Raw genomic sequence first — 26,668 nt, 5'->3', positions numbered from 1 at the left:
TTTCTCATCCACAAGACACTGGACTAAAGAGTGTCTGTAACTTGCACAGATGTCCTCATCTAGAAGGTCTGATGGGACATTCAGCATGCATTGCTGTCTGCTGGGAAGGGGACTGAGAATTTTCATGGCTGCATGGCTGTGTTCCTTTATTTATTTGCCCCTCGTAGGTCACTCGGATGTAGCAACAATGGATGACGAGCGAATGCTGAGTCAACCCAAAGTGAACATGGCATGTAGGAGATGCGCAAGAGGAAATTAAAAAAAGACCTGATGCAGCTTCTCTCTGGTTCCCTCTGTAGAGGGGCTGGAGAGAAGGTTGGTTTTAATGATGAAGATGGATGGAAGGATGGAAACTGCACACTCATTCAGACCACAGAGGCCAGAAGACACCGGATGCCGAGCTCCTTCCCACACATGGATCCAGGAGCTCAAGCCATTCCCCTTCATGTGGGAGGCAGCAATGCAGTTGGTCTGAACACAGGGAGATCAGATGGAGCCCACAGGGTTCAAAACCACAGTGCGTATGTGTGTCCTTGAAAAAACGTTCTCTGGGGGTGGGGGCGCAGAGGTCTTGGGCCCGTCCTGGAGGCTGTTCAGACAGACTGCACCCTACGCAGCACAAGCACGCACATGCCTAGGTCCGCACTTCTGCGCTCACACTGCGATGGCCACGCTCCACTTTCCATTAGCACGCAGTCTGTCAGCCATGGGGCACCCTGCCGTGGGAGGAGGCAAGCCATCCCCCATCTCAACAGGCCACGCCCACTCTTGGGGCGGGCTTCCCAGGCTGTGTCCTTGTCCTAGTTACACTGGTGGTACAACTCTCCCACTGCGGTCCCACCAAATTTTCCTAACTGCTACATTGTCACCCGGTATTTCATCACGCAGAAAGGAAAGCCTCCCCATGTTAATTAAACATGGAGTAACACATCACACTCACAGCCATTTCTACAGCACAGGAAGCCAAAATGCAATTAGAATTATCCTTCAAGGAGACAAAAAAAAAATGTCTATGTTTAATGTTTCAGAATCAAGTACATTTTCAGTTTCTCTGTTAAGATTATGAACACAACTTAATTTTCCAGGCTGCATTCTCAACATAAATTACAGACGATGCTTCAGCTCCCAATGGAGCCATGCGAAAATATGTTGGTATCATCTAACTGGAAATGTTTGCATTTCATCAATAAAATGAAACACTATAAACAATAAAATGAAAAACGTTTAGGAGAAACCCTCAACATTATTGCAACACAAAGCAAGAGAGTCTTTCAACCCACAACCTGCCACTGTAATTCATGCCATTTGACCCTTCAACTTAGGACTCAGAAAATCCCAGACGTGAAACCTGGTAATGACTTAGCTGTGCGTTCTTTGTGCATGTCTTAAAACATCAAAACACTATTTCCAGCCACTAGAGAAAGTGCTGAAATTGTCTAATTGGGAAGTCTTGGGGGTTCAGAAAAAGTAAAAATGACCCTGCATCCAAGTGGCCACCCATACCTCTTACAGAAAATGCAAGATTCTTATGGTACCTAGCTAATTTGCTCGCTGTAAATTAGGACATCAACCATCGATGACAGACTATGTTCCCCCCTCCAGAAAAGTTATCAAGTTCTGGTCCCAATTAGGTTCCCAGAACAATAAGCAATTCCCTACAAGCCCAGGGCAGTGGGAAATGGAACTAAACCATCTAACCAGTCTCGTCTTCTGGGCAGGGGGCTCCGTTAAGGACAAGCCTGCAGAAGCATGTTCATCACTCCCTCTCCGGGCATCCAACCTGGCCACACTGTCTTCAAGGAGGGATGGACCGGAGACTTCTTCCAATATGCAAACATCTCTGCAGTTTGCCTTCCCTCTCTGAGGCTAGCTGGGAGCTGCAGACCAGGAGGGCTGTCACTTTTACAAACTGGATTGTTTGGAAGTGAGAAAGCTTCATCTGTAAATCCTACCACCTGAGATGCCAACGGGCTGTGTGACTGAGTCCGTGATTCCCTCAGCTACCTTTAGGATATGTCATCAGAGGCAGTAAGATCATTGTCTTCAGTCAGATTCATGGTCCACCTGCCAACCCTCATATACCTCTTTCCCCAGCCCCTGTAGCTGTCTGGGTAGAGCAGAGGTTTCACCATGAATCAGCAGGTCACTGTCACACAAGGCCATCTACTAACCCATGAGATACACACACAGCTCGTGTTTGTCATTCACTCATTCACTTTCATATTCATATTCATATTCTCTCTCTCAGCAAGATCAAAGATAAGCCCTCATTTTGGCTGTTACCATCACTTTGAACACACAACAATGCTGGGCATTTTTCCCTGGAAAAGAGTGAAGGACTCTTCCATGTTGAACCTTATCAATACCCACAAGGCCAAATTTAACACGTGCTGAGAACAGGGGCATAAAACTGTGGTGTAAATAGATTTTTAAAAAGTCTTTATCCTATCCATCATGGATTCCGAGCACTCTGGGCAGCAGAGGTCAGTTGTTTCAGATTGTTTGTCAGCCTCTGTGGTTCCTTGTTCCCTGTCCCTAGCATCTTCTCCCTCTTTGCCCTGCCTCCTTCATCCACGGCACTCACAGACCACCTTCCTAGCCCCTCTTCCTGCTGGTCCTCATCGTGCCTTCTTTGCCCCTCCACATACCTGCTTCCCATCCCAGAGTTTTGGGCTTCCCTAGGATTCTACATTCCTCACATGCAAGGACCCTGGCTGGTACTAGAGGTTCCCGAAAGCCACATCCATACTCTAGGAGCCTGGAGTACGGCCCAGGTGGAGGAGGGAGAGGGCCCAGAGGCTGGCCGGGGCACGAGAGCATAGCATGTGCACAGCTGGCCTTCTGGCCGTCAGGAGACAACACACAGAGACAGACACACCCCACACACACACACACACACACACACATACACACACAGAGTACATACTAGGAGGTGATGGATGTTACTGAAATGGACCAAAAACCAACAAGCAGTGGGGTAAGAAACAAACAGAAACAAAACAAAGCACTTGCGTTCAGATGGAAAGCTGTTCATTCACTGGGCAGCCAGAACCCTGGAGCCCAGGGCTGTGGGGAAGGTGGGTGCCTGCTTGGAGGGCACTGCCTGGCGGGGCTGGGGTGCGAGGGCAGCACTCGCTCCTCTCCGTCCTGGCAGCCCTGCCACGTGGGAGGTGGCAGGTGCAGGGCTCCATGGGGAAGGCAGCGGGGAGGGAAGCACTTACCTTGTGGCCCAGAAATGGCTAGTCCACATTTGGGGGAGTGTGCAGTATCTCAGTTTAAACAAAATCCTTGTGGTACTGCTCAACCATGAATAGGCAGCTCTCTAGTATTTCAAATAAGCTCGTAAAATCGTTAGTGAAGAGAGAAAACAAAATGAGACAACAATTCACCTGTAGGGCAATTGTGGTGTTCTTCGCAGGGTACTTTCCCACCAGTCCTTGTTCTTTCCGTTTCTTGAATTTCCTAAAGTAGTCCTGTATCAGGAAAGTGGCATAGAACTTCCCCACGGTTACCTCATCATCTAAACGGAGAGACCAGACAGAGCTCTCCCGAATCAGCACATCAGACCAAGAGCCTAAACACTTGCTTCTGGCTGGGGCAGGGGCAGGGGCAGAGTGGGGCGGGCGGGCAGTATGGCGCAGAAGGCACCGAGGTCTCAGCATATAACAGAGGAGTCTCAAACCAGCAAAAAGCAAGGTTTTGCAAAGCAACTAAGGCTCAAAATTAGTGTCAGTTAAATGAACTGATATTCGAGGTTGCAGAAAATAATATATTTGTTATGAGTTTAATAGAGCAGCATATTAGTAACACTATGAAATGCTGTCTTGGTTATTTACTCAAAATAAAAATTACAAAACAAAAGGAGGCTTCACGGGCCACATTTCATCCCTGTGCATAGGGATTTGCATGTATAACTACCATAAACTTATCAAGGGCAATTAACCATCCAAATCCCGATGTCTCAAGATAGAGACCTAGAAAGGTGACATACACGCTCAGAAGGAGAGGAAGGTTTAGAAAAGTGACTGCAAATTCAGATTTTCATGAGCTCCCCGCCCCACATTCTCCACCAATAAGCTCCGTATACCATTTCTTGGTTTGTAATTCTGAACAGCTCATTTTCTGCACTGTAGTGACAGCTCCAACCAACCTCAAAGTTGAGCTGGGCTTATTTTTGCTTTGTTCAGAAACAACCTCCAACATGTATGGTTGGGGAATCAGAACTCTGCTGATGACTTTAAAGGTGATGCATGAGGCAGAATAGAGGCTCTGGCTGTCTCATGGTAAACCACTTTGGACATGTAAATGCGCCCCACGGTTCTCCCACGGGCTGCTTGCCACCAAATCTTCAGTGTGCTGTGTCTCTTGGGGGTAAAGCTTACGACCACTTTAGTACCCCATCCCATGTGTGTGGGGCCATGTGGGGCCTGGCGGTCCACTGACCACGACTTGCAGAGGCTGAAGGAGGAATGGCTGCTGGTCCGAAGGCTGCAGAGCAGCTGGCTTTTAGGCCAGACTGCCCCTGCAAGAGCTACATGCTGATCTGGGGGCAGGGGGCTCAACCTCTCTGAGCTTGTATTCTCATCTGTAAAGTGGGGATAAACCTCTCAGAGGAGCCATGAGGATTATGTGGGAGGAAGCAGGTAAAGCACTCAGCTGCCTGGCTTGGGCTGTCCTAAGTGCTGGGCACTTGATGATGATGAGCCTCAGAGTCACCCTTATTTTAAAATGTGCCGACGGTGGCATCCATTCATAGGGATCCTGGAGCTTGATGGGCTGGGGGACGTGGAGAAGCATCATCCTTCACTAATGCACCCGAGGTGGGATTCACTTAGTGCCCATCCAGGAGGTGCTGCCAACATCTTGTGGTCCCCACTGGAGATGCCCGGGCCTTTTTGGGCTGCCTCTCCAGTCCTCCCTGTCAGAAGCCACTGAGTGTTACTGTGTGAGAAGGCTGTCTCAGGTGGTCTGGCCTGGAGAAGTGTTCTGTTCCTTCTAAACCCAAGCCAAGATAGTCCTGGAGTGGTGTAGGGCCACCCAGGCAAGCCAAAGGCTCTGAGTAGCATGTAAAACACAGTCCCTAATCAGTCTCGGCTTGTCTAATGATGCAAGGTCCATAGGCAAGAAGGCAAGGAGGTGAGCAAAGAACACTCAGGTCCTGGTATTTCACCCCTTGCTGTACTCTCCAGCCTCCCTATTGGCTCAGGGTGTGTTTGGAATATCAGCTCTAGCTCTAGCCAGCCCCTACTGTTGGACACCTATAGGTGCCAAGCCCTGTGTAAGAAGAATTCCATGTGGGTCTCATGGCCTCTTCACAACTCTGACATGGTGGATCTGCTCACCACGCCCCTGTCAACAGATGGAGAGAGGCCAAATGACTTGCCCAGCTCAGTCTAGCTGGGACCTTAACACAGGACAGAGTGCCCCCCGAGCCTGGGGTCCTATCCTTCACACCACCTCTCCAGAGATGGCCGTCTCCAGCCACAATGGCTGCCGGCTTCTTCAGAGCTGCCTCTCACACCATGCAAATGTATCCCTGTCCCAGGCTGCACACAAAAGGTGGACACACTGTTGTCTAGCTAGTGCCTCCAGGGACCCCAGAGATGGTCTCCGGTGTCCTGCCATGCCATAGCCTTCCTCTGTAGTCCAGGGCTCTCAGTCTTCTCTGTGGGGCCCAGAAAAAGCCCTGGCTCTACCTGCAGAAGATCCACACCTCATTCCACCCTGATGCTTCCCGCAAATGCAGGCCTAACTCTGATCTCCCTTCAGCCTCCAGAGCAGAGGCAGACCCATCCAGGGCTCTACAGGAGAAAACTGAAGGGTCACTTCGTCTTCTCCATTGAGACACTGAGCTAATTAGGAGACTAGGCCCAAGGAAGAGTTCCTAAGAACAAGAAAAGTCAAAGCTACAGCAGGACAGAACAGGAAGGAAGAGAAGGAATGAATACAAGGAGGCTGTCTGGGCTCCGGACTGAAAAGAAGGCAATGGAGGCAGCTCAGTGTGCTCTTCAGGGCAAAGGAGCAAAGGATCCAGGTCAAGGATGGAGGAGAGTCCTGGGGAGGAGAGAGAACTTCTGAAATGAAGGGGAAGGACCCACAAGATGGCAGAGGAAGGCTGAAGTGCAGAGGTGAGAACCTGAGCTGAGAGGCAGAGATGAGGCAGCTCAGCACTGATGGCGAGGGGGCAGCCGAGGCCCCCGGGCCACTGGGAGTGAAGCAAGCCTGACGTGTGCCCACAGATCCACAGTTCATTCCTGACTTCATCATCAGGCTCACGAGGAGCTGGGTCACGCCTCATGGCACACCAGCAAACCCACCTAAGACAAGCATCCTACTCAGCTCTATCACCAGGGCTAAAAGGGACTTCCTGAGCACACCACACCTGCCAGTCACAGCCACCTGGAGTGGAGGCTGGCCTTACCCAGTCTCCTGCTTCTTGACCAGGTGATGGTGTAGGGGATGCTGAGGCCCTCAGCCTCAAGAACTCCACATCTGTTGCCCAGAGGGGTATGCAAATATCCTTTTCTAAGTGTGCTGTGATGCAGGAAAGGTTGGGGACATAGGTCTACTGGAAGATAAAAGAGGAAAGACAGACAAATGATGAATGTGGAGAGCAAAGCCTGTCCAGCAACTCTTCCAGAGTCTATGCACCAAAGCCTGATGGCCACTACCTTCTGAACTTTCTTGGTGGCCACAGCGCTCATATGAGATTCAGCCTGGATAAGCCCTGCACTGGGCACATCACTCAACAAAGGCAGGGAGCTTGCAGAGCCTTCCGTCTCCTCCTAAGGCCCCACTTCTCTCTTCTTGTGCTTCACACTGCCTCTCACTGCTGTTGTGGAATAGATTAAAACTTGTCATCCTAAACTCCAATCCATTTTAAGAAATAGAAAAGGCTAAGTCCAGTTATTGGACCAAGAAAGAAGAAGATTTCCACTCTACTAGAAGTCTGATAAAGCTAAAAGTTGATCAGCTTTTCAAAGGAAGGGAGCTTCAATGGTGAGCTAAATTCTGGACTTTTCTTTTGGTAAAATGAAAAGAAATGAAGTTTCATAGTAATGCAAATGACACCCTCCAAGGGCATTTCACGAGGATGGGCATTAACGTGGGAGTTCGGCTGGTTGTGATGAAGGTGGTGTTCCAAGAGAGATGTGAGGTGGAGCAAGGGAGGAGCAGGGTCCTCGGCTCGCAGGGGAAGGTTTACATAGACAGGCATAGCCCGCTATTCTGAAGCATGCATCTGTATTTCAAGAAACAATGTAGGGGAATACAGTTGGCAAGAGATAACTCTGATTCCATGCCACCACCCTAAAACAGAATTGCTTCAGAATATTCTGAAAGACTGCGAGGTGAAAGAAATGGCAGCTGCAGAAAAACCTCAAGCATATTGTTACAACAGTTTTTCAAAAGCATTTCATCTAAGCCATGCAAGCTCTTGGATGTGCAGCTACAAAGAAAAGAATGAAAACCAAAGAGTTGTTTTAAATGTGCAGTATCAGTTCTCCTGGGGGAAGCCAGGGTTCTCTAGGTGGGAGGGTTTTTTGTTTTGTTATTGTGGTTCATTTGTTTTCCTTTTATCATTTCTTTCTGGACCGTCTTCCCCAGCTTTGAGCCGGTGGCCGTGCCAGCTACAGGTAACCCCTTCAGCAACAAAAGCTCACGCTGCTCCTCGCTTCATGCTAAGGAGCAGGGCTGGCTGGCATGCTGCTCTGTCTGCACCCCAAGAGCCAGAGCTCATCACCTTCTCAGGGGTGGCCCGGGTCCCAAGTCAGCTATCAGACCTGAGCCAGACCAGTCTCGAAAGCTGTGGGGGCAGTGACACTATAAACGTTCGGTTGGTCACGAAACACACCAAAGGCTCATCACATGCCCATGGCTCAAGGATGCTAGAATGCTGGTGTGGTGGTACTGGGTGAACAGATCCTGCACCTTTAAAACTTGGAAACAGAACAGTCAAAAACAACCATCTCAATGTCTAAGTCCACAGGTACTTAAATAAAAACGCAAAACCAATATGCATATATACATATATATACATATACATATATATATACTGTATGTGTGTATATATATAGATGGTTTTTATATATATAAAAATTCGAAGAAGGTTAGTTATTTTGTGATAAATAACGAAAGGAAATAAGCATGCCTGTTAGTTAAAAGGGCATTTTTGGTAATTATGGTAGTAAATTCAGTCTTGATAAGAACATTTTAAAAATACAATTTCCTGAAAGCTATCTATTTTTCATGGGACATTTTCAACAATATACTGAAGGGTAATCGGAAACTACTTTTGAGTATTTCATTTTGGACAAAAAATATAGGCTTTTCACTTTGAGATCACAATCTTGTCCTCAAACATTAATTCCTCCACCAAAAAGGAAATCCCTGCAAAACCAGCCATGTGAGTTTTGGTTTGCTTTTCACTGAAGCCTCTCCTTTGTCTGGAATGTTCTTCATATTAAACCCCAAATAATCACACCAAATGGCCAAAGGGCTTTCTTTACCAGTTGGCCTTAATGCTCTAACTGATACATAAAGCATTTTGCAAACTCTCTCTGGACTTTCTGGAGACACTAGCATTAAAACCAAAGCACTGGCCAAGGACTACTTAGGAAATAGATTGCACTGACCACCAGCTGGAGGGACAACTTGGTCAAGTAATTTCATGCTGGTTTTCTTCCAAATTTTCTTTATCACAGCCCGAAGTTCTTCATTAGCTTGCTCCAGGTTCCCTGGATTCAAAAAACAAAAGGGGAAAAGCCAGCTTCGTTTCTGTTCCCCAGCTCCTCGTCTGTTTGCATAGCCTCGTCCCAGCCTGACCTGGATGAACACACTGCCCTCGGATGGGGCTCCCCTCCCACCAGGCTCTCCCCAGCCGGGGGCAAACACACTTCTTATGTTTAGCAATAGAGATCATGCCTTCCCAGTGGGAAGTCCCTCCACCATGGGAACAAACATGGTTCACCCTGAGATTCAAGGCCTGTTCCACTCTGATTCCATCCTGCCCTCCCACAACTGACACCTGCTATTTGCTTTCCATTGTTCCTAACCCAGAATGCCTTTGCCTTCCGCCCTTTCACAGGTTCTTCCAAATCGTACCTCCTTTCTTGAAGATCCAGCCTAAATTTCACCCAAATAAGACTCTCAATTCCTACTATATGTACTCATCCATACAACATAACCTTGGCCTTTTATTATATGAGCTTACACTTGTCTTTTCAACTAACATGTCAGCATAGAGGACCATTCTGCCTTCTGGAGCCCTTAACAATGCTGGCCTGGGGCCAGGTACAGACAAGCATGCCACAAGGCGCCCCTGTTAGGCTGAAAGAGGCTGGCTTTGCTGGATTGCATCTCCCTGGGCTCTAGGGTTGTAAGAAGTCACCTGCCTGCACTCAGCATGAGTCCCTTGCTGCCTCCTCTTTCCTCTCCTCCACCAGTGCCTCAGAGAGTGAGCTCTCCTTGAGGTCTCCACCTCCCACCTCCCCCCATCTCCTGGTCACTAGGTCTCCACCTCCCACCTCCCCCCATCTCTTGGTCACTCCTCAGCCTGTTGCAATCTGCTTTCCATTCCACCTGCAAAGTCGCCACTGAGCCAGCTCCAATGGCCACACTCTAGTGCCTGTTTTACCAGGATTTGACCAGGGCTGAGCATGGCTGTGAAGGCCATGCTGGTTTGGTCTCTCAGCTGGAAAGATGCTTCTATATTTCTAAGTGCTGACTATGTGCTAGGCACTACAAAGGAGCTTTTGCAGACATCACCTCATTTCATCTCAGGACCTCCTGGACATCCCTGTATTTACTTCCTTGTTATAGGGAAAGAAACTACAGCTCTGACCAGTGACATCCCTCACTGCAGGTCATACAACCAGTTAGGGATGGCTGGAGTGAGTTCATTTGTGATGGCTCCGTCTCTGCTCCGATACACTGCCTGTTTCCCCTGCTATGTAGTAAGCAGTAGTATGAGTCAACTCAAAACATTCTGGGACAAAGTGAAGCATAAAGGAAGGAGATAAAGGATGAGGAAACAGGAGGCAGGAGCCAGCCGGCCAGCCCGGCATGGACATCTCCATTCTACCTGCCAGCCCCTTCCCCAGGGCCTCCCCTTGGCCAAGAAAAGGCCCAGATGAGGAAGGCAAGATGGGATATGCTGTCTCTTTCCTTCCTGCCATCTTGTCTTGCTGGCAGGGAATGCTTACCTTCAGTCTTGATCTTAAGAGCTGTTCGAACCAAAGCAAATAGGGTTGCATTAAACATGACTGTCCCGTCACTGTTGAGAGGCATGTTCATGGCAACTAATCTCTGCAAAAAGAAAGGAAAGTTTCTTTGTAGAAAGGAAATAAGTGACCACAGCCATATCCCTCTGGATGTTTATTTTCCATTTATCACTCATCTCTTTTCTAGTCAACCCTCAATTCAATTCAACAGCCATTTGGGGGTATGCATATGATGGTTAATTTATGTTTCAAGTTGACTGGGCCACAAGATGCCCAGTTGGTTCAGCAGGATTTCTGGGTGTGTCTGTGAGGGTGTTTCCAGATGAGATTAGCATGTGAATTGGTAGAGTGAGTACAGTGAGTAAAGCAATGCCCTCCCCAATGTGGGTGGGCCTCATCCTGTTGCTGAGGGCCCACAGAGAACAAAAAGGTGGGGGAAGATTTAATTCTCTCTCTACTGGCCTGATTAAGCTGGGACATCAGTCTTCTGCCCTTCAACTGAAGCTTACACCCTGGGCTCCCCTGGTTCTCAGAACTTCACTCAGATACCACCACCAGGTCCCCAGGGCTCCAGCTTGCAGATGGTAGACCATGGGGCTTCCCAGCCTCCATGATCACAAGTCAACTCCCCATGATAAACACAAATACACACGCACACACACATACATACATATACACCTCCATATCCATCCTATTGGCTCTGTTTCTCTGGAGAACCCTGATTAATACAACCTATCATTTGGGGGACTCTGGGATGACAAAGATCAAAGGTTGAGTCATGAAATACAAATGCTGACATGCAGATGATGTGTTTTGTATTTTAAACTGTGAAACTTCACTATTCAAACAGTCTTCTCCTTTTTTTCATTAATCCCAATGGAGGTCTTAGGGTCAGACCTCCATTCCAGGCACATTTTGTTTTGTTTTGTTTTTTTAGAGATGAGGTCTCACTTTGTTGCCCAGGCTGGTCTTGAACGTCTGGCCTCAAGGGATCCTCCTGCCTCGGCCTCTCAAAATGTTGGGATTACAGGCATGAGCCACCGCACCCAGCTCCAGGCACATTTTTAAGGCTGTTGTGAGGGTTAAAGGAAGTAAGATACAATGGGCCAGGCACAGTGCCTGGGACTTAGGTTCTCAACCAACAGGATCCATTACTATTCCCAACTCAGGGAGTGTCCTTCAGACCTTGCCTAGTGAGACCATCATGTACATCCTGTAGCATTTTGCATGAGTCTGTGTGGCTTCTCCCAGGGTTTGGTCTTTCAGAGCAGGATCCATGCTCCCCGCTCATCTTCTATATCCTGATCCCTTTAACACCAGCAATGAGAGTTGGAGGGAGTTTGGGTGAGGTACACCCTCTCTGGGCCCCAGTCACTTCAACCTGTAAATGCAGATGATATGCCCAATGATGGGAACTTGCAAGGATTAAAGGACTCATGGACACAAGAGTTTTGTGTGAGGCACATGGCAAGCACTAAATTAATGGTGATGTTGATAATACTTAAAAACTTCTTATTTTTTGTTAACAGCATGTTCCAAAAGAAAAGACTTTCTTTCTCTTCCATATTGATGAATTGGAATCTTGTGTCTTCATAGTCTATCCCACCCAAACTCCTAGTCCTCCTACCAACGCCCGGCCCCCTCGCCAAAACCAGCACAGGCAGCCAGGGAATCCTGGACATTTGTTCACTTTTCCTGGCAAGTTCCTGAGTCAGCAAAATGGATGACTGTGCCTCAAGGACATTTGAAAGCTTTATGTAAAAGGGTCTGGAAATTTAAACACAAGACGACATCAGTGAACTGGATCCCACACTGTTCTTGGAAAGCAGAAGAGGCAGTACTGGGAAGTTTACGGAAAAAAAAAGTCAGGCTCTGTTTCTATATCTAGAGTGCGGCCTAAAGAGAGGCAAGGACCCTCAGGACTTGCCTAGACGGCTTTCTGGATTTTCAGGGCAGGGAACATGCATCTGGCTCAGGGATTTCTTTGAGTCTGAAACATATTTTAGACTCTGTTCTGCTACCTTGGTTTCTGTCTAGAGCTGACTCAGCATCCTTGAGTGGTAAAACCCCTGACCCCAGGATCTCCTTGGATCCATGAGGAGCAAGAACTAGTTACTATACAGACTGGATGAATTTCTAGAAGGCAGAGTTTCAAGAGGCAAATCTTGCATTCCTCCTTGAAAAAGGAAAATCCTTTTTTGTTGCTACAACAAATGTAAGCTGCTGCACCGTGAGTTCTGTGGAAGGAAAAGTCTCACTGAGGGTTCCTGAGAGCATGCTCTGGCATGGAAACACAGAACCGGGTTGCAGTGGGAGATCTGGATCCATCCCGGAGAGACTAGGGCCTGGTATGCCAGGAAAGGGGCCCCATCTCCTGTGGTGGCCACAAAGCTCTGTAGCAGAGGGGACGTGTGGAACACACAGCACCGTGTCCCACCACTGCCGAGGCTGGGAGATGCGCTCTCGTAGCATCCCCCTCCCCTCACCCAGGCCACCAAGTCCTCCCTGCTCCACATCCGAAGTGAATCTCCAAGCGACCTGCTCCTCTCTCTTCCCACTTCTGCTTCTGCTGCCTTCATTCCAGCTCTCCTGGTTGCTCCCCCTGCCTCAGGTCTACTTCTCCATTGACAACAGCCAACTTCCTACCACGGAAACCGGAAATTTGTGTTTCTTCCCCATTCTCCTGGACCTCAGCAGGTCGGAGAAGGCTCAGCTTGTGCTTGGGGCCTTCTGACACTTCCTCTTATGTCCTAGCCAAAGGGTGACCCAGTGGCTCACCCTTTGTCGTTATGATGTCCATTCTCCTGCCTCCTTCAGAGCCCTTCCTGCCTCTGACAAACTCCTAGGTTCCTTCTGGACCTGACTGAAATGTCGCCTTCCCTACCATCCACCCAATGACAAATTACAGAACTCCCTTCCTCTTCTGATGGTTCCTGACAGGGTGTCCAAAGAGTTACAAATATGTGAGTTCCCCAGAAGTAGGAACCACATATTATTCATCTCTGCATCCCGAGCACCTGACAGAAGGCCTAGCTGTGTCACTTAACAAGTGTTTGTTGAATGAAGCGAGCTTCTACAAGAGAGGCTGTCGGACATGCACACAGGACACTCACCTTGCACGCTACTCTGTGTGGGCATAACTTCCCAAACCCCAGGGGAGGCTGGATGCGTCGAAGCAGAGTGACCACGTCAAGGTGTTTTATCCTTCCCCTGGAAGTAAAATACAATGTGAGGTCCAGGAACAGTACCAACTGGCCCAAACTTTCAGTCCAGTCCACAAAAATCACAGCTGACATTCCAAAATCCACCCACACACACCAAATCAAATCTTTTTCAACCTACTTTGCCTCAGGGTCATATTCTGACCATATTCTTTTGAATTCATCTAAATGGTGAGGCCCCAAAATAGACCAGTCCCGGGTCAGATAGTCGAAATTATCCATGATGACAGCCACAAACAGATTGATGATCTGAAAAAGCAAATCGGAAGGGAGGAACTTCAGCTGCAGCTGGATTGGGTTAGAACTGAGCACAGGCTTTCTAATGACATGGACATGAAACATGGGGACCCCGGTCTCCAAGAGAAGTTGTAAAAAACTTTCTATTTGGAGAATGTTTAAGAAAACAGTGTGATTCTAGCTTTCTGGAATGGCTTTTATTAAGTCCTGGGGAAGGAAGGCCTTCTGAAACACATTGCAGTTTTATAATTTCATTATCACCAAAAAATTCACACTCTTAAGTCACCACCATATGCACTGGTTTTGAAATTTTAGAAAGGAACGCTAAGAAGCTAAAGTGACTGGTAATTGCTCCAAGTCTATTATCGAGCACCAAATCTCTGCTTACAAAGGTGGCGGCAGTGACACACAACTGGTTAAACAAAAGCCCTCAACTGCCAAGTGGAGTCCAGAGTGCTCATCCACATCAACTGTCCTCAGGCGATGGGACGGGGCAAGGTCACTGCTCTGAACACTGAATGCTACATAAGCATCTGTAAATTGAGAGGGGGAGCTATGTTGATCACTTACCAGAAACGCACAGAGCATGTAAAAACTGATGAAATAGACAATGGCAAAGTTGCTCCCACATGTATACTCCTCCCCGGGGTTGTAATCTGACTCAGGGTCACAGAGCTTCCCTGGGAGGCAGGCCAGCATGATCTCCTGCCAGGCCTCACCTGTCGCACACCTTTTTCAGATGAAGAACAAAGGGGGCTTTAGTGGAGGAAAGAAGGAATTTAAAGCTTAGATCTTAGGGGACAAAAACTCATAATTAGAGAAAAACCTAAGTCATTTGAAGCAAATCCAATTTGAATTAATGGAAATGTGAAATTCCTACTGATTTTCAAGTGCGACTTATCATAGCAACTGGAGGTCCTGCTGCAATTCCCTTGGATTTACAGCCATCATCTGATGCAAGTGCACTAATAGTCTTCGTATAAATGGATGCTTATTTTTGTGTCTTCTCTACTTTAAACATTTGTATAATTAACAGTAATTAATTATTATTATTATTTTTTGAGAAGGGTCTTGCTCTGTTGCCCAGGCTGGAGTGCAGTGGTGTGATCTTGGCTCACTGCACCCTTGACCTCCTGGGCTCAGCCTCCCCAGTAGCTAGGACTACAGGCAGTCGCCACCACATCTGGCAAATTTTTGAATTTTTAGCAGAGTCAGGTTTTGCCATGTTGCCTGGGATGGTCTCGAACTCCTGGGCTCAAGTGATCCACCTACCTCAGCTTCCCAAAGTGCTGGGATTACAGGCATGAGCCACTGCACTCGGCCTATTAATTATTTTTAATGACCAAAATACTTAACAACTTAAGTCTCTGTTCAATTTTGTTGAAGGCAGAGTTGGAAACCACCTAACTTGCAAATGACTTGTCAGTCACTAGAGTCATTAGAAATACTTCATGATCTCTAGAAAGTTCTCTCACTATGAAGGCAGCTTGTTTCACAAAGTTAAAGCAATCCCATAAAATCTGAAATTGTACATCTTAGGATGTTCTCCACTGGCTGTGCAAAAGGCCTCGACATTTTTGCTAAGTTTCTGTCTTCCTGGTCGTGTTTAAGTGCATGCCTCCATGCATAAACATACATCCTACAATTTTTCAGATGGCCTAAGTAGCCCTGCTTACTCCCAAATTAATAAACCTTATGTCAGCCACAATCGGGATTACCACAGCGGTTTTAACAATCCAACAAAATTCCTGTGTTTGAAATGCTAGGGTCCGTGTTTAAGAATACAAAACACAAACAAAAAGCCGTCACAGTCAACTGGGAAAGGCACGCTGCTTTAATAACCTGTGTCCTCCGTCCCTCTGGATCCAGACCTAGCAGGAGACTCACAACCCCTGCCCAGGAGCACCACCCAAGCCAGTTGCAGTCACCTGAAGAGCAGCAGCACCGCCTGGGGAAACGTCTGGAAGTTATTGTTCCTATTGATCTGGTTGTTATCTCTCATGGCAACTTTCCCAAACATCTAGGTGGAGAAGTTGTTAGGAAAAAGAGAATAGATTTCGTCATGCAAAAAAAAAAAAAAAAAAAATCCATATGTGAATTTAGAACTAACTCAGGTTTGAGTTTACTAACTAGGGTTTTCTCATGGTACCTGGCACTTCACTCATTCAACAAAGATCTGCCAGGCACAACCATGTGCCAGGCAGCAGGTTGCACACTGGGAACATGGTGCTCCAGAGGGGCACTGTCTCACGTTTGAGGATCCCCCACCCTGGGGTAGAGACCCAAAGGTAGACAGGCAACATCAAATCCCAGTGATGATGCTGGGGTGGTCCAGATACACAGGGAAGATGAGACAGGCTCATCTACCCAAGGCTGGGGGGCTGGGTCAGGGAAGGCCTCTAGGGGGAAGTGACATGTAAACTCAGAACTGAAAGATACATCAGGCGATAAGAAAGGTGAAGAGTGTTTCGGGTGGAGGAAGCACCACGTACATAGGAGCAGGGTAATAGCATAGATACCGAGGGAATGAAAGTAACATGTGTGATGAGCAGACAGAAAAAGATCAGGCTGGAGACAAGGTCAGGAGCCAACAGGCAGGGGCTGTGAGCCCCAGGCAGAAGAGTGGGCTTTACCTTCACGGCAACGGGAAGGTAGTAAAGAGTTTTACTTGTGAGATTTAGGAAGCAGACTGACATTCTAGAGAAGCCTGCAGATGCTTACAAATGCCTGCTGGGTGAATCTGGGGTAGTGTGTGCCATGCAGCTTGCAGTTCTGAGATGGCTCTTTTTTATATGAGAACGTATGTGATAAAAGACCTTCCAGGGCACACAGCGCCACGTGCTGCTGAATCACAGAGGCTCAAGTATGCTGACTTTTGTTTCCTAACTCCTGGTAAGATTCCCAGAGACCTGCAAATGCTTCTATGCTTTCAGGATAAAAAAAAAAAAAAAAAAGAAAAAGAAAAAGAAAAAGCACTACCATTTCTCTGTCCCTAGAATCACAGAATCACTTTACTTCTTTCTCACTTACATCCCTCCTTTACCTGAAAGACAGCACCTGCCCACGTGGAGAATCTGCAAGGAGCCTGCCAGCAGAGATCTAGAGCCACTTGGGCTCTTCGACTGCCTCCATTCTTAGACGCTGCCTCCCTCCACCCACAACCCATCCCACCGCCCACGTGGTGTTAGGGCTCCTTTGTTAGGGAGGCCCAGTCCCTTTCCCACCCCCAGGAGGAACTGGGAAGCAGGGTGTAGCCCCTCTGCTTGGGTCACAGAAGAGCCCAGTTTCATGCCTCTTTTTAAAGGTGAGCTACTAAAGCACAACAATGGTCACAAAAGGCACTTGGCTCAGCACCCGCCTTCTGTCCCTGTGATGGCTCAGCACAGACTGAAAAGACCATGAGGGGCCACATGCTTCTCTCTTCAGTCTTAGCATCTGGAAATATTTAGTTTCAAGTGAATTTCACTTTGTTATGATAAAGCATAATTCTTCTGCCATGAAATGCAATTTTTCCTGGTGCATTCTAACCTCGCTACATTCTTCTGAGCCTGGGCCTCCCCTGGAGCTCTCTCCTAAGCAGCCGTGTCTTTCTCATCTTCCTATGTATGGCTTCAGCAGAGGCATTTGGCTGAAAAAATCACGACGCTTCTACTTCACTTGGTCAAGATACACCTTGCCACAGATTTGGGGCTACCCAGTGAAAGGGCCCCTGAGGGTGAGATGGCTGGAGCTTACCTGCATGCCAATGACCGCATAGATGAAGAACAGCATGGCTATGAGGAGGGCCACATACGGGAGTGCCTGGGAGAGAAAAGGCACCTGGATGAGCACTGGCCAGCTGGCACAGACTGAGAAGACCCATGAGTGGCCACATGCTTCCTTTCTATTCCACGTGCTACCATGAAAGAACATTGACAGTGAGGAAGAACTGTTTAAATCCCAGCCCTGCCCAGCTACTTTAGTCCTGATGACACCATCCACATGCACGCCCAGTGTTACAATATCACAGGCAGGATGTGCTTTCCATGGTCATTAACCCTGTAGCCTAATCCTAAACATTTTCAACACAGACACATAACTCTCATCATTCTTAAATTCATTACTGGATTTTCTGGGTGAAATTACAATTGATCAAACCATTCCAGAACACTGGACATTTAGAGTACTTCCACTTTCTTTCGTGGGTATGTTTTGGGGGGTAGTATTGTAGATAATGTTGCAAAGGAATATCTTTATGCAAAATCACCTTGCTTCTGCTGAAGTATTTCCTTAAGGTGAAGTCTTAGGAGTGGAATTACTGGGTCAGAGGGGAAGAACCACTTTCTGGCTGTGGCTGTAGAATGCAAAATACCTGTCTTAAGATGCACACCTTCTGAAAGAACTGCTAAGTTGGGGGACTGTGCCAGGGAAGAAAAGGAGCGAGCTGGGGGGTCACCAAGTGTGGCTCCCTTCAGAAACACCAAATACAAGTGTTTGACAGAGCCCCCATCCTTTCATCGAATGTTTGTCAACTGCTGTCTTGCCTCATCACATGTGACCAACACGTCCACCTGCATAGGGTGCCCAGAGTGTTAGGCTTAATTCTGGGAACACACGCTTAAAGCACCCGCTTTCTCTACTACCCGAGAGAGCTTGTCAGAAAGTCAGTGGCCCACAGGTGCTCAGCCACCTTCAGACCTGTGCTGGCTGTTGACCTGTGCCCGCCAGCCTGGCCCTCCTTGCAGCTGGACTGCTCAGCAGGGTTCCACAGGGTTTGTTTCAGGCTTTCCTCAACATACCTAAGTACATTTTCTTCCTAGATTGCCAAATGTTTAAGATTTTTGTTTGCACAGTTTCTCTGCTTTTATGAACTGCTGCTCTGGAACACGACTTTCTTATCTGTGGCAGATTGAATCTTTAAGAATTTATTTAAAAAGTGAGATAATATTACCTCTGAATTATCTATTTTTATAGCAGTTTGTTCCCAAGTTTTGGTACTTTAAATGAATAATAACTGTCGAGGATTCTGTGCCTTAGCAAGTCCAAGGCTCACCTGACTGAGGCCCCCACTCTACCTTCCTCCAACCTCATTCTCCCCAGCAGGGCCTGTGACTTCCCTTGTGAGTGCCTGCACCACCCCCCTTGCTGTCCCTTCTCCCTTTTACCTGTGAAAATCCCACCCACTAGGGACAAATGCTTACTGGGAGGGTAACACTGGTTACCCCAGAGGTGGGTGAGGGCCAAGTTTGAACTTTCTCTTTATGACTTTGGACAGTTTCATTTGTTATTGTAAACATTTATAACTTTCAAATGAAAAATAGTTAAATTATTTTAAAAAATGAAGATGCAGGATTCACTTTCTAATGTTTGTGGATATCCACAAATTCCCTACATGGGTCCACCTTTTAATAAGAATCTATATTTCCCACATCTTGTCTTCCAAATGGAATCAGTCCGGAAGGCTAGAATATCTGGGGCAGGGTACTGGCAGGTACAGGAAAAGCTGGTTCTACTTGGGAAAGTCTGGAACCGAGCTGTACTAGCCTGGAGAATAAGAGGTGACAAATGAGGCATGGTATATGCCTAAATATCCCGAACTCTGTGACCCTGTCAGGAGCAGGATAACCCAGTAATGGTGTGCTGGCCCAGGTGGTAGTTTCTGATTTGTGTCTAGACTAGCCAACAGACAGCACTATTGCAGCCTTGTCAGAGAGAGGTCATTGGGCTTCCAGGGACCAATGTGTCTGTCTGCTGGGACCCGGCCCTCACACACCACCACCAGGCATCCCCGGGGCACTGCAGGGCTGCAGGCCTCACACCTCTCTCAGTCTTGGAAATGCTACAGATCTCTCAGCTATGGATCCTTCCTGCTTTCTCTTCTGTTTCCTTTAGGCAAGTAATCCCATGTGATTGACCCAAGAAATGCTGATTTGGGTCTCTCCAGCATTCCATGTTATCTATTGACTTAGGTCCACAGAGTGGCCACACAGGGGGAGCCTGGGTCCTCTAGGATGGGGACAATCACTGACTTACATATGATCTTCAAAGACAAAGACAGAAGTCCTAGGCGTGGCTCTTACCTGAAAGGACTTAATAAAAGTCCACAGCAATGTCCGGATGCCTTCCCCCCTGCTGAGAAGCTTCACCAATCGCATCACTCGGAAAAGACGGAAAAAGGTGATGGAGATTCTATTGCTCTCTTCAGAGTTCTAAAGGGTTATCATGGAGAGGTCAAACCCAATGGAAAGTAGAACATGCAACACTTTCAGAAAAACAGCAACAGATGCAAAGGTGACAGAGGTAAGAACTGAAGATGTGATTCTAGGGCCTTTTCATCTTAAAAAGCATGATATGAAAGGAAGAGTTACATGCTAACAACACAGAGCTTGGAAAACTGCGTCCACACAGCACATGCATGTCCACATAGTCTACTGTGTTAGAGGAGAACGCTGGGCTGGTCAAGAGTACTGGACACTGATGATGAATGCAAACCACTGCAGACACTGTTCTGGAAGGACAATCATGGAGAATACAGAAAAACCAGTGGAAAACTCGACATGATCAAATAAACTCAAGGAAAAGGCCCAGCCCCTGGGGACTAGTCACTGATCTTACCCCAGGTGTAGCAGTTGGGACAGGGACATTTTCACTTTCAGTTGGCTTTAAGAAATCAAAGATTGAAAATGGATTAATGAACCAGGAAGGAGTCAATGGTTCTGGAGAGCATTTCCCCCTTTAAAAAAATGTGTGGTTCTTGTCTTTGGACACCACGCCTGCTCCCTCCCTGAGAAAATACCAGTGGCTCTCCTTGGAGGTGGACGTGAGGGCAGGCAGCCACGGACATGGGCACAGGCACAGTACCACTTTCTAGTTCACATCTGAGGACACACCGTGCCAGGCTGACAGGCATCCAGTAAAGGCAGTGCCGCAAGACCTCAACTCTTCCTAGAGACAGCTGCAGAGTGCTGCCCCGCTTCTTACGAGGAGGGTAGTTCTCTTGGCTTAGTCGGGGCTGTGGGTCTCAGGAACTAACCGCTCTGCAGCAGGCCTCCTATCCCTGAGGAACAGAATGTCTCTAGCAGAGGGGCAAACAGTGGTGCCTGCCTGTGGGCCGCAAACCCCCTTGGACCACACTCTGTTCCTATGAGACGAAACGCCTGGGTGGTGTATGTCTGACAACAGCCTCTCTGGCGGGGCTGCTGCAGAGCTGGACAGACTGAGTCAGGGCGAGGAGGAGAGAGGCGGGCTTCCCTACAGAAGCCTTCGCTGCCTGCCCCACAGCTCAGACAGCTTTCACACAAGAGAGAGTGCAGGTCCCTGTATGGGTCTTTGGAAGAAACAGTAGAGGACCAGCTCCCCCGAGGTTCAGCAGCTCCACCTCCTCCAGGGTCTGGCTGTGCTCCTGTCCCTCGGCCCCAGGATGCAGAATCTGTAATGACTGGTGCTCACCGGCCCCTCAACCCCCACCCCCCGCAGGGAGGGCAGGGGCCTTGCCTCACTCCACTCTGTGCCCAGCATGGGGCCTGGCACTACCTGAGTGTTCAGAAAGTGTCTGAGAGAACACAGAGGAGCTGGAAGCAAACTCCAGCCAGCACCAGGAGGCATCCTTACATTAAACAGCAACAGTCAGTGGAACCAGAGCCAGCACGTGCCAGCCTCTCTTTTCCCCTCGGTGTCACCAGGAGCCGACAGAGAGAAATGAGGCTCTTCTGGTCAGGGGCTTCAAGGAGGCTTTCTGTACAGTGTGTCTGCAAAGTTAAGGGACATGTGTACATGTCTGGATGTGTGCACTTCTCGAGGGCCTCCTCCCTGGGGATCAGTTCTGAAGCCTCTCTAGCGTCAAGGGCTACCTCCTGAGACCAAAGAGAAATTCTACAAAATTCACAGAAAATAAGGGGTTTCAGCATATCATAGAAAAACTGAAATTCAGTAATGTGACTATGAACCCAAGAGGAACAGGTTCTGACAGAGTTTAAAGGGGTCCTTGCTTCTCCTGGGATACTCAGAATGAGACTCTGCCACAGGTTTATAAAAAACCCAGGATCGCTATTTTTATTACCCTCTTCTATTGGCTCATCTCAAAGAAAATATCACCTCCTTAAAGGGACAGACAATGTTTTTCAAGTTAAGACCTTAACAAATGAAGGAACTAATTTTTTAAAGTTCTCATCATCTTCCACATCGTTCTCACTAAGGCTGTGCACAGGAAGGCTCCACTCTTGCCTGTCTGGCTGGAGTATGGGCTGTGAGTGTGCATGCTCAGTATGCCTGCATGCACGCCTCTGCTTGCCTGTGTTCAGGGGACCAGGCAGTGTGCACCAGAGAGACAGCGCTACAGTTATCCTGAAACATGCACGACTTATGAATCACACCTGCAAGACAGTAAGGGGCCTGTTGGTCAGGGAAGGCGCTCCTGGCCACAGTCCGGCCTAAGACCCTCCTGCGTGCCTCTCTCTATTCTGCTTCAAGTCTGATAGCCATTCACGGCCCCCTTCCTTAGGGTTCGTGAAAGTCAGCAACTGAACTGAATTTTGAAGTGTGTATCTCTTCAACTGATATCTTTGAAATGTGACAACCTATGGACTATGAACTTCAAACCGTGAATATTCTCTTGTTTAAAAGAACGAAAGGGAAGAAGAGACAGCATTTGTAAAGGGAGAGGGCAGCATAACATGCGAGGGAGGAAGAAAGAGCAAACAGCACACCAGGCTTCGTGCACCCCCAGTGCGCCTGTGACACCCCCTCCCGCCACGCACCACTGGGCATGGGGGGCTGCTTCAGGGGAGGATGTGACTGGCAGCCCCGGGGGGACAGTGCAAGTTGCCAAAATATAACCCTGAGGATGGCTTTGCCCAAATGACAAATGTCAGCCCAGTGAAAAGGGCAGGCCAGCTCTCATGCCAGTCTGCACACTAAAACCACCTGGGGATCTTCAACAAAATCTCTGAAGCCCAGGTCGTACCTCGGGGATTCTTACTTAATGGATGTGGGGCGTATCTACATGTTGGGAATTTTATTTTGTTATTATTATTATTATTTTTTAAATGGAGTCTCCCTCTGTCACCCAGGCTGGAGTACCAGTGGCATGATCTTGGCTCCCTGCAATCTCTGCTTACAGGATATCAGTGATTCTTCTGCCTCAGCCTCCTGAGTAGCTGGGATAACAGGCACCCGCCACCATGCCTGCCTTATTTTTGTATTTTCAGTAGAGAGGAGGTTTACCATGTTGGCCAGAATGGTCTCCAACTCCTGACCTCAGGTGATCTGCCCATCTTGGCCTCCCAAAGTGCTGGGATTACAGGCATGAGCCACTGCACCAGACCTGCATGTTGGGAATTTTAAAAGCTCCTTGGTGATTCAAGTGCGCTGCCAGAGCTGAGAACTCCAGTCCTGGGCCAGGGTAAAGCTGGCCCAAGTAGTTAACAGGCGGCCTATACTAGCTAATGCCCTTTAGATCTCGAGCGGCCATACAGAGTGGGGTCACTACAAAAGCCCACTCAGGCTGCTGTGGCTGGACAGTGGGTTCTTTTCGGGTTGATGAGGGATTAGTACTCGGATGCGGAGAAAGAGATTAGACTACATCCCCATCTTCCTTACAAGGGATGGAGGAGGCTTGAACATGAAGGGAACTGGTGGAGCTGGAACGCAAGTAGGCTACACTATGCTGGACACCCCTACGGGACAACAGACTGGGGAAGGACTCTTCACTAGGTAGCTTTCCAAACACGGCCTCAAGGGGCTGCTAATCAGTTTTCAATAGGGGGAATTCCAGTGTCACCTCAGGGCTTAGACAAGACAAACTTGGCAGTTCCTTCCCACCCTAACATGTCACATTCTTCAACTGGGAACCCTACAGGAGACAGCCCCTTAGCCTCAGGAGGAGGGACTACATGTCAGGGTCCAGAAAGCTCCTTAGATTCCTGGGGCTTTGCGGATGTTCCCTCGAGCCTCCTCCTATAGGGCTCTCAAGCAGGCTCTTACCACATAGGCCCTGGGGCAGCCCCCTGTAACTGTGGAAGTCAAAAAGACCCTGAGATTCCCAAGTGAAATCAATGAAATCAGTCCATTTCATTTTCTGTATAAATTTCTATCTGTGCTTGGAAGAGCTGAGAGGATGCAGTTTTCTAATTCAGATAGGAAGCAAACCAGCATCCCAGAACAGCTGGGCCAGGTAACCCGAGGCATTACGGAGAAGCCAGTTTTTTGGGGGAGCTTCCCTCTATTTCTGAGCTCACAGGTAACACCTCTGGGAGGAGGGCTTCTTTATTTGGGGTTGCTGGTCTGTGTCCGCAACCCAGTGCCCAGCTAAGCTGGCTCCTGGGAAAGGGTTCGCATACGAAATGGGGGACTACACAACCTTACTGTGGGGTCACAAAAAGAAGATGAGTGAGACTCTCAGCCACCTGGTCCAAATGGCACACCTTAAAAGGCAGGGACCATTCCTGGGTCTCTGAGAGGGAGCTCCCTCATGACTTTTTACTTGCTCCTTCAAAGTAAGTAATAATAAGACAGACATGGCTTCTAAACAAGTGTTTTGCCTCCCAGACACTAATGATAATGAGAAGAGACAAATGTCAGTGACAGCCATCCCTGGGTTAGGGACAATATGTTGCTGGGTCATATCATCATTCAAGAAACAAACAGGCATCAAAGACGGATGGAGCAAGAGGGAGCCCACCAGTCGTGGTGTGACATTTTAGCAGCCTGGTGAGGTTAGGACCAAATGTGATGGAGATAAGTCCACGAGTGCTGCCAAACCAGGAACTGAGCGGGGTGTGGGGACATGGGAGGGGGACAGTAGGATGGAGCAGGCTGGTGCACATGCAGGCAGGACCATGCAAAGGACTACCCAAAACGTTTTTGCAAAGAATACAAACGCAGGCTGAATTCAATCATTTCTCAGCCAGATCATTCATTCTGGAAGACTATGTTGGCAAGTCACAGAGCCAAGCGTGACTGACCAAGATGGCCCCAGGCTGGAAATGACAGTCTATGGGATGGGGAACAATTTAGGTGATTGCAACCAATCCTTAGCACGTCCTGTGAAGCGTAGTGAAAACCAAAGGTGGAGAGGCCAAAAACAAGCACACAGTCTTTAGAAGTGCTTTGCTTTAACGACTTCACCGTATATATGCTTATATATACTTGCCGCTACAATTTTCTAAAAATAAAACCAACATGAAAATCAATTAGGCAACAGAAAAGAAAGATCAACAGAGTTTGGGGAAGACAGCACAGCAGGTTAAACATTGCAAACAATGATGACTTACGGCAGCTACAACCAGCCAACGATGAACCAAAGGTGTTCATGCCCAGCTGACCCCTCAGCTCAGGGGACAAGGCCACCGAGGATGTGATGTGCACTGCTCCCCAGGGGAACCACATGTGGAGGGGAGTGGGTGTCGGAACCAACAGTCCCACTGTCATGTTTTTATACCAGAGGTTAAGGATACCCAGTCCTTTTTTATCTTTGCGCCTCCCGACAGCCTAGCCCAGAGCCTGTAAGTGGTGGATGTCCGGGAAATGTGTGTTGAAAGATGGAATAAATGTGAAGGTGGCCTTGAGCAACTCCTCTGTTCCAAGGCCCAGCAGGGAGACACTGAGATTTCTGAAGGTGGTGTTCTGCTCTGGCCCGGGGTAGGGAACTGGCATTGCCACGGTTGAGGAATATATTTGGTCTCGGGCCACAGTTGACCAGGAAAAAGGTCACTGACTGAAAGCACATTATGGGAGTGTCTGCCTATATGATTTGGAAAGTTTAATTGCATGCCAACAAGGGCCCCCCTGAAAGCCTGTGTTGCACAGATACCCCAGTGTCAAATGCTAACTAGAACCTTCAGCATAGACCTGCCCCTTTCCTGACTGGTGCAAGGTGAACACAGCAACACTGAGACACCGAGGAACAAAGTTGGGCCACAGGGGACAGGGGCAGCGGGGGGAGCAGGGCCAGTCTGCAGCACACGTGAGGCAGCCAGGAAGCCGGGCGCGTGCTGTCCCTGAGTACATGGGTGCTACACCCCTGACAGCCAGCAGGCAGGTCAGGCATGAGAAAGCTGGGTATCCCCAGGTGCACAGACCTTGGCCACATCCTGGTGCCCAAAAGCTAAGTGTTTACACCCACCACCTGCACAGCACTTGAAGCACTGAGCAGTCCAGGGAGAGATGCCGAGCTAGTTTATTGTATTTCGTTTCCATTATAGACCATCTCTGACTCACAGAAGGGTATGTTCCAGAATTTTCATGTAAATACACCTCCACGTAGATTGTAAGCACTTTGCATTGTGAGATGATTAAGCTGGCAGATGTCTAGCCATAAACTTGGGAGAGAGCTCAGGGCAGCCCAGTTAGGGACCTGCTGTTCTCCCATTAGCACCAGCTTATTTTACAACCAAGCATCATTTACATATCATGAATGGCAATTTTATAGCTGACACATGGAACATTTCACATAAAGTAGAATTTACATGTCTGGGCTTTAGAAGTTGGAATATGTGTATACCTAGGTCTAGCAAAATACCATCTGAGTGCCTTGTCATAGCGTGGCGTGACGAGGCTTAAATCACACCCTCATGGGCACAGTCTCTGACGGTCCATTTTACTTATTACAGGGATAACCTACACTTTAGAATAATACTTGTATCTCCCTAAAACTTTGGGGTTTTTAGCAAGCATTTTCCCAAATATTCAGATCATTTTGTCACTATAACATAGCTGCGGCAAGGTGGTAGATGTTTTTCACCCTACTTGGCCCGTGAGGTAGCTGGAATCCAAGTCAGTTCGGAACTAGGGCTGCAACTGCCAGGTCTTGGGATTACCAGGCTGGTGGCTATCTTACTATTCACACGCCAGGATCAGCATGGCCCCAGACAGGTGGCATAAAGGGATTTCACAGTCCTTGTGTGATGCAGGCTGTCTGGGCACCAGGATGGACCTTATAACCCTCAACCCTGCAGATGTCACCAGGCAGAGCATCAGGGGCAGGGGGTGGGCTGGACATTGTGGAGCAAAAGC

The 26,668-nt window shown here is 48.2% G+C and overlaps 1 protein-coding gene across 5 annotated transcripts in view; it reads right to left on the bottom strand.

Moving 5' to 3' along the window:
• The window catches only part of CACNA1D (calcium voltage-gated channel subunit alpha1 D), a 327,158-nt gene that overhangs the window by 23,073 nt on the left and 277,417 nt on the right, over window positions 1–26,668 (bottom strand). For 3 of the 5 annotated variants that reach the window (XM_028844237.2, XM_028844248.2, XM_028844244.2), the window contains 10 exons: window positions 20,273–20,317; window positions 19,738–19,866; window positions 17,414–17,479; window positions 15,607–15,698; window positions 14,249–14,408; window positions 13,563–13,690; window positions 13,334–13,430; window positions 10,203–10,305; window positions 8,634–8,735; window positions 3,390–3,520 (listed from right to left, as the gene is read on the bottom strand). In XM_028844237.2, coding sequence (XP_028700070.1) covers window positions 3,390–3,520; window positions 8,634–8,735; window positions 10,203–10,305; window positions 13,334–13,430; window positions 13,563–13,690; window positions 14,249–14,408; window positions 15,607–15,698; window positions 17,414–17,479; window positions 19,738–19,866; window positions 20,273–20,317 — 1,053 coding nt within the window. The remainder of the gene's footprint in view (window positions 1–3,389; window positions 3,521–8,633; window positions 8,736–10,202; window positions 10,306–13,333; window positions 13,431–13,562; window positions 13,691–14,248; window positions 14,409–15,606; window positions 15,699–17,413; window positions 17,480–19,737; window positions 19,867–20,272; window positions 20,318–26,668) is intronic. The other 2 variants (XM_028844250.2, XM_028844249.2) reach the window with 1 other exon arrangement.

The sequence above is a fragment of the Macaca mulatta genome, chromosome 2, assembly GCF_049350105.2.
Source record: "Macaca mulatta isolate MMU2019108-1 chromosome 2, T2T-MMU8v2.0, whole genome shotgun sequence".
NCBI lineage: Eukaryota > Metazoa > Chordata > Mammalia > Primates > Cercopithecidae > Macaca > Macaca mulatta.
The sequence above is the reverse complement of the archived record's forward strand: the minus strand, read 5'-3'. Positions and strand labels throughout refer to the sequence as shown.